Raw genomic sequence first — 17,008 nt, 5'->3', positions numbered from 1 at the left:
CTCTGGTTGTTTTGCATCTCTCTGTAGTTGTTTTGCGTCTATCTGTAGTTCTTTTGCATCTCTCTGTAGTTGTTTTGCATCTCTCTGTAGTTGTTTTGCATCTCTCTGGTTGTTTTGCGTCTCTTTGTCGTCACTTTTTGTCTCTTTGTGACTTCCCAACCAGAAACGTTAACAGCAACTTCAAAAAGAGGCTCTCGGATTACCAAACAGGCCTACTGGGCACAGGCCTGTTTGGTAATCCGTCCATGGTCATATAGCATTATGGAATTTCTTTCAAGGTGCCTCAGCAGGAGATGAAGATAAAATAGAGAAAAATACTTTTTATTTTCACGTCTGCAAAACAAAACACGCAAGATTATGCAAGATGCAAGATTCCTAATTAATAAAGTGGATTTAATTACAAGAACCACCGATCACAATTAAATAAAATTAATTCATCAGATAATTGCCAGTTAACAAATCAGACTGAAGTGATTAACTCAAAAGGTCAGTCACAGCTTGAATCCTAATGTTTCCTGTATTTTCCCCTTTAAGTAGTTTCAAAGTACATAAAACATTTTCCAACATATGTCGAAATGTTAAATTCTATATCTGTTTCTTCCAATGCTTTCACATTGTGTGAAATTTAAATCCAATCCATGCTATGGCTGCACCGTTTGGACGTCTGACCCTAAACCGTCTTCACGAGATTCTCATTTTAAAACGAGTCATTTTGAAATATTAACAACTCAACCCGCACAATATGTAACGATGCCTCTGGTCTGTGTGGTTAAAGGCGTCAGTGCGTCGCCCACGTATTACTCTGCAGGGCATCTGTCGATGCTGACGGGGTCGACCGCCCTGGATGCCGTCTCAAAAGCAACCGGTTTTCCATTAAGCCTCACGTTTCGTAAGCAGCCCACAAACGGCGAGGAGGGAACAGGGACTCGGTTCTGCTTTGTTGTTCCTGAACGGAGAAAAGGGAAAAAGCAGAAACATTTTTCTTTTATGTATTTGTTCAAGTATTTGTCGATTAAGTATATTTTGTTGCCTTTTGATTTTTGTATGTAAACATCAGTGGTGTGGACTTGAGCCACACATTCGATCACTTTAGACTCGACTTGACAAAATCCTCCCAAAAAAATGTAAAACCAATGAATCATGACTTCAGTTGGACTTGAACCGTTTGCGTTGTGAGGAATTCTGCAAACTTTATCACTCCTTTCAACCTTGACAAAGGCAGAAAAAAGATCAGATCCACTTCTTCTGATCTTACCTTTCAGAATAAAAGCACTGGACATATACAGTGTGTAACTGTTTACCAGAGGGAACTTCAATTCACTCTCAACTCAATAACATATCCTTCAGTAGTTTACCTCAGACGGACTGCTCTGGGTCAGTAGGATCCTGGTAGTTTTTCCCACACCTCGGTTTTGATGCAAGTATTTTGGATTTTTGTGTTGTTTATGTTGTTTATTCGTGTGTGGGCGTTTCCTTTTCACTTGCAAAACAATGACTTGGTCCCACCTCTGGTATACATTTACTACTATTTTAGTTTTTCTTTCCATTTCATCATGTTTTGTGTGTTTGACACATAAACCCGAACAGCAGATATTGTGTTCTTACCTCCGATGTAAAGTGTATCCAGCGTTGTCGAGGTGGACGTGAAGGGGACGGCTTTCTGCTCGGACGCAGAGTCCACCACTAGTTTGATAACCTCTCGTTGTTTGGACACTGGAGGACAATAGAGTGTAAAATTCACACTCGAGAATCAAAGTTTGTGTAAAGTTATCGACACGAGAAGTCGTACCTGTAACCAGGTGAAACTTTCCATCACAGAGGCTTTTGGGAGGAGTCACCGACACGCTGACGGCAACGTTACCGACTTCCACATCGACGCCCACCTGGTGCAAGATTACAGTCGCTAAACAAAATGTTTTTGATCATTTATAACGCAGTAGTCCTCTCTAAGAAGGGCTCACCTCTGTTTCCATCAAGAACACATTAAGGCTGGCTTTGTGACCCCGGACGTGGAAGAGAACACCCGTGAGGTGTTGAGGACGCAGCTCGAAGGCCAACGCAAACTGGGAGCCGGCGGGGAAGTAGTTCTCTAGAGCGGAAATATTCCTCGTTAGACTTCAGGTGTTCGTTAGTAGCTCGCGCGTTGAATCGGCACCTACGAAAACCTGTTCAAACCTAATACGATGTGACCGCCGCCGAAGTACGTCCCCATCTCCGTGAGCCCGTCGAAGCACGGCAACGTTTTGTAGCTCGCCTCGGGCTCCCCGAGAACTTCCTCGTTCATTTTGAAACTGCGTACGCAACCGGTGACGCTGTTCATGGGGATGTTGTGTCCCTGAGGGAGGACGGCGAGAAAAGAGGGTCAGATGTGTGAACGAGTGAGGCTGATTAAAGAGATGTCTGAGTGAGGCGTGGTAGAGACCTTTATGGTTTCGCTTTTGGGATCGGCTCCCAGATAAACAGGGTTGTGCAGGTCTAAAGATGATCCCTCATTGTTGGGCAGATGTCCATCGGTCACACGGATCCCATCGACCAGCATATGAAAAGTGCTCTTCTCCACGCTGAGCTCAACCTGTGACAGAGGCAAAGTGACTCGACACAAGTCATCAGACAGTAACTAGGAGGGCGGGGCTTAGCAAAACGGTCAATTACCCTGTGCCAGTTCCCGTCGTTGCTCTTCTGCTTGTGCTGGATGATTCTGTTTTGCCCGAGGGACATCTTGATCTTGCCGTTGGCCAGGTAGAGAGCCAGCAGTGGGAGGACTCCTCTCCCTGCCACGTGGAGGATCAGCCCTTTGGACGACTTGGTCTTGATGTCAAGAGAGAAGTGAGGCCTGAGACACGAGAGGAGGACGAAAGTGAAAGTCCAATTTCCACATCTTCAGGAATAAACGGGGTTTATGTGGAGTTACCTGTGGTTGAGGTCCTGTTGTGGCAGGGTGTAGCTGAGCCAGCTGCTGTCCTCAGAGAGCTGGTGTTCATCCCGCTGCGCTCGCCGGCGTTTACAGCGGCTTCCTGCCGGAGCCTGACTCTGAACACACACGGCAGAGAAATGACCGTCACCCCCTTCTAATCGTAAAAGCGTGAGGGCGAATCGTCGTGGTGCTGTAGAAGATAATGTTCTCGTTGGACTCACAGGTTTCTGTCTGTGGGTCCCCTTCAACATGAGCGCCGGTAGAAGCTCCGGGTCAGGTGGCGGATGGAGACCGCACCGTCCAAGGACAACGTCTCCCGAAAATGAGCTTAGATCAGCAGGTGTGAAGCTCTGCTCGGGCCTGAATATGCACGAAGTCATGTTATTATAGGAGAAAGAGACAAACATCACGTGCATTAGAACGGTTGTTTCCAAACCTCCGTATGTAAAGGTTTGCGATGCAGCCGGTGAATTTCCCTCCTTGCAAGTTTTGATCCGCTGGCCCGATATGAGGCGTTCGCCCCTGAATCACTTTAACATTATCGATGCTGAGCTCCAACCTGAAAAGAGAAAATCCAGACGGCTTCAGTAAAGCTTGTTTTAATCGAGATAAAGGTGTAAAAATAGGACGGATCTTACCCTGTTGGCCTCTTTACTGCAGACAAGTAGTGCCAGCGTCCATCGCTGTACCTTTCACCCGACCTCAAGGTATAACCATCACTATTAAACACTACATAACCGTCAACCAGGGACAGCTGGACAGACGTGGAGCCCTGCAGACGAGCAGAGGATTCTAATAGAGTCATCGTGATATTTCGCTTTTGATTCTTCTTTTTAAAAAGGAACGGTGTGTAAGATTTAGTGCCATCTAGTGGTGAGTTGGCAGAACGCAACCATCTAAACTCCTCTCAGCTCACCGCTCCCTTTCCAAGCGTGTTGGAGAACTACGGTGGCCTTCAGGTCTGGATCGGTACCTTTAAGATTGTATTACTACTAGGAGCTCTGATCAATACTCTGTTCTTTAATGACGAAATGATTGCTTTTTAGAAACATTTATAGATTCCAATGTATTTATATTTTAAATATATTGTTTCTTGAGACACAACAGCACGACGACTGCGTCAACTTCTTATATGCAGTCTATGGGTGCAACGTGGCTCCGCCTCCCGCTCCCTATGTAGACCTAAATGGCTTTTTTCTAAGCTAATGAAAACACAACGATTCTTAGTTTTGAGTGATTATATACCGATTAAAACACAGTTATGAATATTATATTCCGTTTCTGCCAGTCAATCCCCCTAACATGTTACACGCTGTTTCCTTTTAAAGCAGGATTGTGCAGGGTTTACCTGAGAGCTGGTCCTGAGCAGAGCGCCATGTCGGTCCGTGCTCCTGAAGCCCACAGAGACTCTGATTGGCTGCTCACCCCAGGAATCAACAGACAGAGCCGAATACAACGTGGCTGAGCGGACACCCTGCACGAGCCACAAACACACCAGTATTAGGTTATAGTCTCAACGGTCGGTCCTACGCATACATCTCTTTGTGTCACCTTACCAGTAGCGAGACTGGACATCCGTAGCTGACGCCGATCGTCCTGTTGTACTCGACGACCTCGGTGTCCGCCGTCAGTCGATCCACGCATCCTCTCAGGGGCGGAGCCGCGATGTCGTGTCTGAGAGTCAAAGACGAAAAAATATATACGGAAACTGGAACAAAAGAGCTAATCTGACGAGCTGAAGCCGCGGCCGCTGCGTCTGTTTCGTTACCTCTGTCTGAGCTGCGCCGGGAGACCCCCGACGTAGAGGCTGGTGTAGTTTGTTTGCTCGTGGTCCGTGGAGATCTGCTGCAGTCCGTAGTGCAAAATAAACCGGTCCGCAATAGCGATCGCAAATTGTCGGCCCTGAGACAGAACACGTCACTTTAGTTTGAAAATGAATTCAGAAAGATTGCACTGCTTGATGTTCATTATCTCCGCCATGGGTGTGCGTGCGTGAGTGTCTGTCTGTCCACGGCTAATCTCTCGTACTACCGGACCCATCGGCCTGGTGTTTCTTGTGCTCATTTATGACTCTATGCTCAAGGCCCTCTTGTGGTTGAACTAACTAAAGCATGAATTCAGACTTTTTACAAATCTGCATCGTTGTGTTATTTCGGCATCGTTTTTATCCGGGTTTGTTTTTGCAATTAAATCACAGCAAAACCGGTTTATTTTGAACGACGGCGTTTAGTTTTTCAACATATCTATTGGCTATTTCGGCCCCGGTTTGTCAATCATTGTCGGTATCTACGTGGAGGTGAGCCGCAAATCATCCCGTGGTCAAACTTGCGACGAAAATTGGTTTCGACACACCTGGCAGAGATCTGCAGTCTTCTAGTTCTGTACGGTATTTTTTAGATCATCTTACAAATAGAGACACTCTTTCATCGCTCTGAACTCTGAGCTGTCGACCTGCTTGCTGTCCTTGAAGCACCAGGAAGCCCCTCTCCACAAACGCACAGAAAAACGACTCCTGTAGCAGATAAAACACACGATCATGTCGTACGTTTAGCACCACATGTAGCCAGTACAACATCCACGGTTGGTTACTTTTTGTTATCAGTAAATGTTTTGACCAGTAGAAATCTGTTCAACTCAATTAAAAAACACCATCATACTTCATTTCCGATGTAGAACAGCAAGGCGTTTGTCTCTCGGCTGTTTGTGTGAAATCTGAACAGTCTTCTCTTCTTCTTGTGCGGATCCTTTATGAACGCCATGCGGTAACCCGTTCCCTCGTAATAAGCAGACACCTGTGACTGGGGAATCCTAAACCAGTGAAGAAAGATTTAATCCTTTTTTTTTTTTTACCATTTCTAGCCAACAAACCTCTGCAAACATTCTTCATGCTTACTTCACTGTCGGCTGCTTTGCGTCCATATTGACCGCTCGCTTGTAGTTGAACAGGCAAACAGGGTTGCCGTTGACGGAGGAGAGCTTCATTGCTCCTCTGTACTTTGGGTAATGCAGCTGCACTGGAGGCTACAAGAGTCAAAAGAAGAGGCGTTCAAATGTAAAAGGAGTTATCTCATTGAAGATATTTTCATGACTTTATTTTACACACATTGATTCTGGCTCATTTGTATATGGAAGCCCATGTCCACCAGGGGGCGACTCCTCTGGTTGTATAGAAGTCTAGTCTAAAATGACTCTACTTCTTTCTTGATTTATTATCTCAGTAAACATTGTAAACATGAGTTTATGGTCTCAATCTCTAGTTTACAGTCTTCTTCAACACAGCATGATGTTCATTTAGTACATTATGGTCCATTTAGAGTCAGACAGACCATAAAGCAGGGGATGATTTAGGGGGCGGGGCTACACAGTGATTGACAGGTTGATTGACAGACACGACTTTGACCCTTTCACGGTGTGTTTTAATGTTTATGAAAGGTAATGGTAACGTTTATGTTTGCCCAATGATCCCTTGTACTTTTGCAATTCTTGGTTGCAAAAAACCAAGATGGCCGCAAACCAATGGGTGATGTCACGGTGGCTACATCCACTTCTTATACAGTCCACGCTTGCTTAGTCACAATTGAGAAAGTACAGTAGATCATAAGTTTGACTAAATTCTTAGATGCCAAAAGTACGTGAGACTTTGCAATTCCCACTGGGTGCCAATCCTAATCAGTAATCGCCTCGTCTGTTTCTACTCGTGTGAAGATCAAACAGTGACTCGTTACCGTGAAGTCCTCCGGGTAGCCGCCCACGTAGAAGACCACACTGTCCGGATCCAGTTCCAGGGTGCCGGTCGTCGTGTTCGGAAGGTTCCGTTTAGGAGAGAGGAGGACCGGCGTCTGGGAGGTGAAGTTCTGCGTGACGTTAACTTCGGCGTCTTGGTAAACTCTGCAGACACACACACACACACACACACAGAAATGACCTGTTCACTGCAGCGTGGTAGAGGAGGGAACATTCAGCGAAGAATGAAGTATACCTTTGGAAGAGAACCCTGTCAAAGTGCGAGGAGTTCACGTTGGCGGTTGTTTTTATGTGGCTGGTTTTCACCTCATGGACAACTCCACCCAACTTGTAGACACAAATCAACACGTTGCTTCTGATAGCCATCCCAATGAAGTCTCCGGAAGCCTAAAAATGAAAGAGCGTGACAACAAAAGATGTGAACGTTATCTGTATTACTTCAAAGACGCTTCTTTCTGTATTTTAGGAGGGAGGCACGCTCACGTCCTTGTTGCCCAGGTAGAAGACAAAGAAGCTGGCGTCTCTTTGTTTGTTCTGGCGCCTCCTCCGTCTAAAGTCGGCCCCGGAGGGATCGTTTGGGTGGCGATTGAGAAGCAGGTCGACGGCCGTGAACGCCTTTATGTCTTCGAGGTTTCTCGGAGGTCGAAGCTCGACGTGCCCTTTTCCGTCGAAGGTGGTGGCAACTGAGATCTGTGAGAGAATCAGGCAAGGTTGAAATTACGAGTAAATGGATTCATGAAGAAGATGCTAAGTTGTGTGTTTGTTTTTCTCAATCCTGCCATGATTTTTTTGACCACTTGGAGGCAGTGGAAACAAGCTTTAAACCCAACACTGACATATTAACACCCTTTATGTCGGCAAACGGCTGCTTTTGTTTCTGTCCATCTGATGCAAGTCCAACATTCTCTCTCTTTTTGCTTGATTTTGTTCTCCACCAACTAAAAATCTAGCTCATCAGCAGCTAGACGCCCCACTATGTTAACCAGCAAACTGTACTATTTGACACTCGGCTGGTGGTGACACTCAGTGGGTTTTTAGAGCTTTTTGCTAAAAAATTACTGAACCCAGGAGTAGCCAATGAGAGAAAACATGAGGTCACAGTTTAATTTGTCCCCAAAAATCACTTAAAAAAAAAAAAAAAACATTTTTTTTTTGCTGGCGGAAAAAAAGTAAAAAAATAAATAAAACATAACTGCTTCTTGCTTAAAATCAATTCTATATTTTTTTTTTTGGTGGAAAAAAGTACCCCAAAAAAAAAGGCTTTTTTTTGTGACTCAAAGCTGGCGAAGTCAATAAACAACAAGTTAAAAGAGAATACTTCACCCTGTTAACAAAGTTTCTCGTCTCCTCGATCACGTCCTTGATTCTCCTGATGCTTTCTGTCGTGTTGCCACTCGGAGGCGCCGTCACGCTCAGAGCCTCAACTCGTGTCATTTTGTCTTTCAATTCCGTGAGAGCTGAGCTCAAGTTCTTCACTGAACAGACAGAAAACAAAATGATTATATTCCAGCTGCAAGATGACTTTTAATGAAATTTAAAAAGTCTAAAAACGTTGCCGATTCCCGTCGTTCGATACTCACATGCCTGCTCTGCATCGACCAACACGTCGTCTACGTTCCCGCTGACGTTGGTCAAAGTTATTCTCTCCACGCCTCGGCTGATGTTCCTCAGCCTCTCCGTCACGTTACCGACCGAGGAGCCGGAGGCCGAGGCGGCCGTCTTCGCGGACTCCATCAGGCCATCCGTGTCATCTGAAATCAGAAGGCGACCGACCGTGATCGACCGTGACTCGGAACAGTGCGGAGCGTAACCTTTTCCCGTCGAGGGATCCACCGACCTCCTCTGATCTCTTTGAGGTCGTCTCTGACGGCTGAGATGTGCGTTCTCAGAGTTTCTCCTTTCCCCCGCTGACGTTTCACACGATCGGTGAAGGCGTTCGCCGCGTGTGACAGAACTGTTATTTTGGAAGAAATACAAAAGATTTCACCTTTTGTGTGAATTAATATGAACTATCTGACGTGATAGACATGCTGCTGATTCACTCACCTTTAAGAGTCTCGTTGGCTTCTGTGCATAAATTAGTTGAATTATCTTTGAGTCCTTCGGCCCTGTTGACCAGACCTCCCTCCTTCACATCCTAGTTAATAGAATAAGAATCATACTATATATAATATATTGTTTTTGATAGATGTTTTTATTATGTGACTCTAGGGTTATGTTGGTAATAGGTACCTCTAAGGCTTCATCAGCCGCCTCTCTGGACTGATTCGCTGCCATCGCCGCCTTTTCTACGGCGGTTATGATTCTGTTATAAGCTCCTTTACCCGGAACGCTGAGCAGGTCGGTACTGCCGGTGGCATTACGAAGCATTCTGCAATAACATATAACATAAGTATTAACATCAACACGCGTAAAAAGTTGTCTTCTTCAGTGTTCATCTAAATCAGGGTTAGGCAACCTGTGTGCCAATGGTGGCACGCAGCAGCTTAACCAATGGCTCATGAGCATTAAGTGTGCAAGAGAGTTTTTTTGGAAATGTTGAAGTTCATCTGCATGAGAGGCGAAGTCCCGCCCCCTTTTCAGGGGGCCGGGATTTTTTTGGGGGGGGATTCCTTTGGAATTGTGCCATGAATTACAAATATGATGATGATGATAATTTTGCACGTCAAGAAAGTCGCATTTAGTCGTAAAACTGTTGGAAGTATAAGACGACAAGAGTACGAGTTAAAATACGTGATTATGAAGACGAAGCACCCAAAAGTATCGTAAATGACGCCTCTCTACCTCTCTCTCTCTCTCTCTCTCTCTCTCTCTCTCTCTGTCTCTCTCTCTCTGTCTCTCTCTCTGTCTGTCTCTCTCTCTCTCTGTCTGTCTCGCTCTCTCTGTCTCTTTCTCTCTCTCTCTCTCTGTCTCTCTCTCTCTCTCTCTCATGAAACAACGGGGTCTGGCTCCTTTTCTTCCTCTTACCGACTGATAAGTAGAGTCTCTGGATAATAAAACACATCCGGTAAGATAACGTTACATTTTGGAACGGAGCTAAGTTAGCTAGCTAGCAAGCGAAGCTTGTGACGCAAAACTAAACGACACCACGACAAACCAAGAAACTGTGACTTTTAAATGTACAAACATCATGTGTTTATTGCACAAGTCAAAAAAGATAACAAAAATAAATATTCGTCTCTCGCCGTTGACTATCGTACATATTGTTTCTGAAGTAAAGTGACTTTGCGTCTCTATTGCTACTCGTTTGCATTTCTTGAAGATAACTTTATTCCTCAAAGGTTTCCTTTTTTCTCTCCTTCCGTTCTATCCTTCACAATAAAAGCCCCGGACACATTGACATCTGATTGGCTAGTACTCCTTTCCTTCTTCACAGAATCTATTCCACACTCACTGTTGAAGTTCTGCCGCCGCTCTGTTGAGCTCCTCTTTCCGCTCCTCGGCTTTGGTTACCATTTCCATCTTTGCCGTCATTTGGAAAATGTTGCTTAACTTCTTGAAGAGTTCCATCTTGGCGCCGTCCAGCTGAGCCGCGTGATTCTCAGATCCCTGAAATGTTACACGCGATGAGTTGAGTTTGCACTAGAGACTGATTGATGCCAAGCGTTTCAAATTTCATACGATACCGATACATTTTGTCACAATTCTAACGATACTGACCATTTCTTGGGTGTTTTTTTTTCCAAATAATGGTCATTTTTTTGGAAAAATCACCAATGACACATTTTGGCCATTAATAACAAATTTGTTACAAAAATAAATATGAGTTTAACTAAAGTTAAACAGTAGTGCATTTTCCTTTTTCTCTCCTACCGTTCTAGCCTTCACAATAAAAGCCCTGAACACTGGAGCACTACAACACAAGAGTCGTGTATAATGGTTTGGAGGTGATTTAATCACCATACGTTTTGTATTTGTATTCTTATAATCAAACTGAGAGCTCGTATCGGATCGCCCATCCCGAGTTTGCACAATCCTAAACTTGCCTCCTGTAACCGTGGCGGTAGTAGATGCCTGCTTACTGTTTTAATTTCCTCGAGCCTTAAGGCGACGCCGGTGATATTTTTCAGCAAATCTTCAGTCATTTCCGTCAGGGGAAGGAGCGCGCTTTGTTCTCTCTCCAGCTGAGTCTGAAGGTTCTGGCAAATGATAAAGAGAGAGACAGGTGAAAACATCAGAGTGAGGTGTGTGTGTGTGTGTGTGTGTGTGTGTGTGTGTGTGTGTGTGTGTGTGAGGTAGGATTAAATCCAGCTGTGTTTCACTTCACCTCCAGGTGTTGCAGAGCAGTCTGACCCTTCAGGTTGAGGCACTGCGTCCTGTCGACTCTGTCCTCTGCGTCTGACAGCAGCTCGGCCGCCTCCGTCAGAGAAGAGGCCGCCTCCGTCAGAGAGTCTGTAGCCTGGTCACACGCAGCCCGGTGGGTTTCCACCGGGTCTGCTGTGTTGTTCCTGATTATGTCCAGCGCTGAGGAGATTATACAATTATTATAATTATACAATTATAGAAATGTAGCCGGTTCTCTCAGTGTGTAGCGTTTAGGGGGATCTATTAGCCAAAAGGGAAGTGTAATATTCATAACTATGTTTTCCTTAGTGAAACTAAGACTCGTCGTGTTTGCTTCAGCTTAAAATGAGACCTTCATCTCTACAAACCAAACGGCGGCTCTATGAGTCAGGCGGCAACCTCCGGTTCTGCCGAGTGACTTCAATACAGCATGATGTTCATTTAGTACGTTATGCTCCATTTAGAGTCAAACGGACCATAAAGCAGGGGATGATTTAGGGGCGGGGCTACACAGTGATTGACAGGTCTCTACCAGAGACGTATATAATCACTCCTCCTCAGGCCTCAATTCAACACTTTATTACGGCACTTGCTGGTGAGCTTTCTGCTTGTGATTGCTGTGTGTGAAGTGGGCGTGGTTTGCGTCGAACACCATTTTCCTTTTTAAATCTCACATTGGTGCACGTCCTCCCGCTCTCTGCCAGCTCCGTCTCTCTGAGCGTCGCAGCCTCTCGCTCTCATTTCCTGCAGGACGCGCTGAACCTCCTCCATCATCCCGGCTTTGTCGTTTGCAGAGGGAGCGACCGACTCTCCGGGTTTCACCTCAGTTCGCCGCTTCATCAGATCTGACAGGCCGCAATTACAGAAAAACACCGCTGTCGAATGACACGTCTGTGGCTCACTTTGACTAATCATTCAGTTTCCTTTACAAAGTCTCTTCCTCGGCCGAACCGTGATGTAATCTCTCCACAATTTGAACATTATGTTATATTAGTATTAACTGATGTACCTTGTATTAGTGTGAGGAGAGCTTCAGCTTCAGAGAGAAGATCCTCCGCCTTCAACGTTGTTCCGTTCACGTTCTGCAAGAACTTCTCCAGATCTGATTCAGTTTTAAGTGTCTGGAAAGTTGATGATAATGTTAAAAAATGTGTTTTCAGATCAGATAAATTCACTAAGTGTTTGCACTAATTAGTTCATAAATCTCAGCAAGGTTGAGATGTTTTATGGTCCGTTGCTCTCTGACGTATGTGATGTTATCGGTTTATAAAACAACCTCCTGCAGTATTCAAACAATAGTTCACTCCAGGTACCTTTTCAGTCAGTTGACTAAAGTCATCTCTGATAACATCCAGATCTGCTTCCAGCTGTTCGACCTCTGAGTCCAGGTGTCTCCCAACCAAAATCTGAAAGTGTGAATATGGAGAAACGTTATTGTGCGAAAGAATTGGAGCAGAAGTTGGGATCATTTTTCTTTAATCAAGCTCTTTATTGGAAATGTTTTAAAAGTTACAATCTGTAACCAGATGACACCAAATCCAACACACCGTCCCCTTTAAAGGACAGTTCCTTACAACACGCAGAGACACCTACATCCTGCATCTACTGCACCTTGGCGTCAGAGACGTTGGCCTCCAGGTTGTTCAGTCCGGAGAGTGAAACGGAACCAATAGCGACGTTCTGCAGCTGCCGTTTCAGCCGAGCCAGGACGTCGTCCATCTTCTCCAAGTCGACCAGTGAGGCGACAGGACAGCTGTCGCATTCTGTCAGTAGATACAAGCAGAGGACGAAACCTCATACTTCATTATTTATATCACAATGTATGTTTACTCGTGTCAAAAGATGATTGTAGGATGAATCTTCAACACAAACTCACCATGGCAGTGAGCATTGCTGTTACCAGGTGTGCTGCACTCTGTTTGAAGGAAAAGGTTGTTAAAGTGTATCTCATCACATAAAGGCCAGTGTATTAGTTATGAGCAGCAGTAGCCTGTGACAACACATATATACGACAACAGATATACGACAGCAGATATACGACAGCAGATATACGACAGCAGATATACGACAGCAGATATACGACAGCAGATATACGACAGCAGATATACGACAGCAGATATACGACAGCAGGTATACGACAACAGATATACGACAGCAGATATACGACAGCAGATATACGACAGCAGATATACGACAGCAGATATACGACAGCAGGTATACGACAGCAGGTATACGACAGCAGGTATACGACAACAGATATACGACAACAGATATACAACAGTATGATGTCGTCTGAGAAATTAACTCCTCAGCTTCGGCTTTGAGATTACTAACGTATACCAGAAAACCTGCGTTACAAGCATGGAGTTAACATGAGCTTTTGTCAGGCAGAGGGCGTCAGACAAAAAATGTAGTCTGACGCATGTTTGGGGGTTAACCCATACTGGGGACCAAAAGTTAGGATATCTAGGCCTCTGCAGCTTTGAATTTTAGCTTTTTTTGTATCTGTCCAAATGTTAAAAGTACACTATGCAGGATTTTCCTTAGGAAACAATGTATTGAGACTATTACAAAAGTTAAGCATCTCATTTATCACTTATGACCCACTAGAAGTGTGTGGTGTGTCTGTGTCTGCAAAGAGCCAAACCGCTCCCTGGATTTTCTTATTTTATGTCCTTCCATCTGTCCATTCTCTTGAGCGCAAAATATCTGGAATGCCTTGAGCGAATTTATATGCTTATTATGACAATTTCAAAATATAGCAAGGAGAAAACGCCAAGCAGACAAAGCTCGTTTGTGGGGAGGAGGGGCCAACTTTGAATGCTGTGTTTACAAACAGTAAGCGACAGTTCTTGCATAGCATACCTTTAAATCACATCCACCTTCAAAACATAGTAACTATAAAAAAATTGTAATAATTACACACATAAGGAAAACTGGTGGTTTGGACTTTCTGTTTAACTGAAAGACGATTCTATTAAAACTTTATTCGTATGTATTTCTGTGAAAATGTATAATTACCTCCAGTCAGAGGATCACAAATGTTCAAGCCCTGCTTGCATTTGCAGAGCTGGCAGCTGCCTCCATGCACCATTGGATTGCCGTAGTAGCCGAATGAACATCTTAAAGAGAAAGAAAACAAAAGGGAAAGCTGCTTTTGAGCTTTCATAATTGCATTGTCAGTCCTACATGCAACTATAATTAATGTGCCTTGCATTCAGCTGTGGACAATAATGGGATAAGGATGCAACATTTTACTGCACTGAAGACAATCTTGAGATGTAAATTATGCTGTCAGAGAAATTATCACTTCTCTGTCCAGTCGTGTGGAAAAATGTTGGCACTGTACGTTTCTGCAAACCACGGAAACGTTGAATGTGGACGTTTTTGCGTTCAGTTACAGCAAGTGACAAAGTCGTTATTGAAAGTTTTGTGGTCGGAAAGTTACGTGGTATAGTACCGACTATTACAAACAACTTTCACCCAGGAGGCCATTGTCTGTGACCTGTGAAAAACAAAAAAAGGAAATGTTGACTTTATGGTTGTTTTACGTTTAAGTCCGCTACAGGCTGTTATTTATTTACAGTTGTTGCCTTACGTTGTAACGTTGCCTTGTTACGTTGATAAGATGTGTGGTTGCGTTACGTTGTTGCGTTACGTTGTTGCGTTACATTGTTGCGTTACGTTGTTGCGTTACGTTGTTGCGTTACCTTGTTGCGTTACCTTGTTGCGTTACCTTGTTGCGTTATCTTGTTGCGTTACCTTGCTGCGTTACCTTGCTGCGTTACCTTGCTGCGTTACCTTGCTGCGTTACCTTGTTGCGTTACCTTGTTGTTTGTTACACAAATCACAATCTTTTTCTAACCTCAAACAAATCATTTTGTTGCCTAAACCTAACCGAGTGGCATTGTGTGTTTCTGCACGATACAAGGCTGATATGAAACGTATTCCTGAAATGTGTTCTTCAGAAATGTGGACGTTCAACGTATCCCGTGGCAAACGTACAATGCTAACATTGGATCTGGCAACTGGGTTGCACTTCTTGAGTCGCAGACACACCTCTGACATCTGGCTCCACTGTAACCACGTTTACACAAGCATTCAACCACTCCTGAGCCGACGTCCAGACAGGCCAAAGCAAAACTGCGGAGAGACGTAATAAGAAATTGATACTGGTGCAGAGCAGTTGAGCTTGGTTGAGCTAAAGATAACAAAAAGAGACTGACTTGTTCCGTGTTAAGGGACATGGACAGGCACGGCAGGTCCTGTTGGCTGCTATTCCATAGTAACCCTCTTTACACCGTTCACAGCGATCCCCGGTGGTGTCAAACTGACAGTGCTGGAGGTCAGTTAGGTCAGCAAACACAATATGAACAACATGTTTTGCATTTCTTTTTTGGCCCACAAATGCCACAAACCTTTTAAGTGTGCTGTAAATGTGTGTGTGTGTGTGTGTGTGTGTGTGTGTGTGTGTGTGTGTGTACAAGAGAGAGAGAGAGAGAGAGAGAGCACTAACCTCACAGTTCCCTGTTAGCTCGTCACACTCATTGGAGAGTCCATTACAGCGGCATGGCACACACTGACCCCTGTTCGGTCCGGCCCACTCTCTGTAGGAGCCAGAGCTGCACTTCTGTACCGACACACAGAGAGCTGAACGGGTCAACTGTGAGACAAGTAACACGAGCAAACACTCCGCAAACGACCCCGCTGACCTGCTCAGGAGAAACCTATTATCACTCAGCACTCATGCGGCAAAGCGATTAACTGCAAGAACTTGTGAATTTTATTATACTAATTACATTCGGTATCAGATGCATTTGTCACTGAGAAAATACATTATCTGGGATGAGTTTTAAATCAGGGTGTAACGTGTAGAAACGCACACATGGGCGGACTATGAAACAAAGACATGCAAAAGGTCCGACGACCTCTCCTACATAGGAGAAGACACACAAACGTTATAGCCTCTAATTGTTGTTGTTTTGTGTCTCTTTGTGGTCATTTTGTGTAATTTTGTAGTTGTTTCAGGTCTCTTTGTGTTTGTTATGTCTTTTTGTAGTTCTTATTTGTCTCTTTAATGTCGTTTTGTGTCTCTTTGTGGTCGTTTTGTGTCTGTTTGTGGTCGTTTTGTGTCTCTTTGAGTGACATTTTCTAGGTATAAGGCGGTGGCCCCCTGACACTTTGGGCCCCTGGGCCGTTGCCCGGTAGGCCCGTTCAGTAATCCATCCATGTACACACATATATATACAGTATATATACAGTATACAGATATACAGTAGTGAAAAAAGTATTTATAGCCTTTACTTCAGTAAAAAGTACAATATCTACCTCTGAGATGCAGTACAGTAAAAAGTACAATATTTATCTCTCATGTAGTGGAGAAGTAAAAAGTAGCATAAAATGGAAATACGCAAGGAAAGTACAAAAATTTAGAAAACGTACTTTCCACCACTGAAGAGAGTGTTTTGTAAATAAACATATACAAGGACAATAATTACCCTGATGAAGGTTTTAGTTATCTAGTGTTAAATTTAGGACGCCATAAAAAGATTTTATTGCTGAAATATAAATGAATGTCTAATAGTGTTAGCAGCTTTACACATAATTCCCTTTTGAAAGAACAATTTCATGTGGAGCATTAAATGATTCCTTGACATTGTTTTGCAAAGCGTCCTCCTTACTGACAAAAAAAAAAGCGGGAAACAAATTCATAAATAAAAACCCAACGAAGCGCTGCGTTACCCGAGTCTGGTTGCCGAAGGAAAGATCGCAGAACCTTTTCGCGCCGTGCGTCTTCTGATGGATCTGACTTTGTCCGTCGCGTTTCTCGGTCGAGCCGCAAACCGGAGCAAAGCAAAGCAAAAACAACCACAACGACGTGTTCCACCGCATCATGAGCCGTTCAGTGAGCCGTACGAATGCGGCAGTGACAGGCTCCTCCCCCCCTGCCCCTCAGATAAACACCTGCAGCAGGTGAACCTTGGAGCGTTTTTTATGTGGGACACATGAATACAAGCTGCACGGTGAGAACCGGTTAGCGTGGAGGAGTGTAGCTCGGAGTCGGGC

General features: G+C 44.4%; 1 protein-coding gene across 2 annotated transcripts; it reads right to left on the bottom strand.

Annotated features, from left to right (window-relative positions):
* Window positions 1-305: 305 nt before the first annotated feature.
* On the bottom strand, window positions 306-16,847 carry lama3 (laminin, alpha 3). 2 transcript variants are annotated; one of them, XM_068725520.1, is made up of 38 exons: window positions 16,685-16,847; window positions 15,459-15,572; window positions 15,169-15,281; window positions 15,002-15,085; window positions 13,964-14,064; window positions 12,819-12,857; window positions 12,554-12,705; window positions 12,256-12,348; window positions 11,952-12,063; window positions 11,617-11,787; window positions 10,926-11,122; window positions 10,681-10,797; window positions 10,053-10,207; window positions 8,891-9,029; window positions 8,705-8,795; window positions 8,496-8,612; window positions 8,239-8,409; window positions 7,982-8,133; window positions 7,142-7,348; window positions 6,894-7,045; window positions 6,640-6,802; window positions 5,808-5,935; window positions 5,572-5,722; window positions 5,322-5,426; window positions 4,683-4,816; window positions 4,471-4,588; window positions 4,263-4,388; window positions 3,553-3,686; window positions 3,351-3,473; window positions 3,136-3,274; window positions 2,912-3,030; window positions 2,653-2,833; window positions 2,423-2,572; window positions 2,176-2,335; window positions 1,962-2,089; window positions 1,790-1,883; window positions 1,606-1,713; window positions 306-946 (listed from the first exon to the last, which is right to left on the bottom strand). In XM_068725520.1, the coding sequence occupies exons 1-38, from the start codon at window positions 16,835-16,837 to the stop codon at window positions 798-800; spliced, it is 5,040 nt and encodes a 1,679-aa protein (XP_068581621.1). In that variant the 5' UTR covers window positions 16,838-16,847; the 3' UTR covers window positions 306-797. The 2 variants fall into 2 exon arrangements, with proteins under 2 accessions (XP_068581621.1, XP_068581622.1); XM_068725521.1 differs by having other exon boundaries at window positions 10,681-10,788.
* Window positions 16,848-17,008: the final 161 nt, after the last annotated feature.

Source organism: Cebidichthys violaceus, unplaced genomic scaffold (assembly GCF_023349555.1).
Source record: "Cebidichthys violaceus isolate CVI_PGR_0920_01 unplaced genomic scaffold, fCebVio1.0.p SCAF_35, whole genome shotgun sequence".
Taxonomy (NCBI): Eukaryota; Metazoa; Chordata; class Actinopteri; order Perciformes; family Stichaeidae; genus Cebidichthys; species Cebidichthys violaceus.
Note: the sequence above shows the minus strand (reverse complement) of the source record. Positions and strands in the feature narration are given on the sequence as shown.

Bases quoted from the DNA above. Each gene is read 5' to 3' on its own strand.
- lama3 (XM_068725520.1), bottom strand. From the start codon at position 16,837: ATGATGCGGTGGAACACGTCGTTGTGGTTGTTTTTGCTTTGCTTTGCT. The intron at 3,031-3,135 runs GTGAGTCCAACG...GTGTGTGTTCAG, and splicing joins GGACCCACAGACAGAAACCT to AGTCAGGCTCCGGCAGGAAG. The intron at 1,714-1,789 runs GTACGACTTCTC...ATTGTCCTCCAG, and splicing joins AAAGTTTCACCTGGTTACAG to TGTCCAAACAACGAGAGGTT.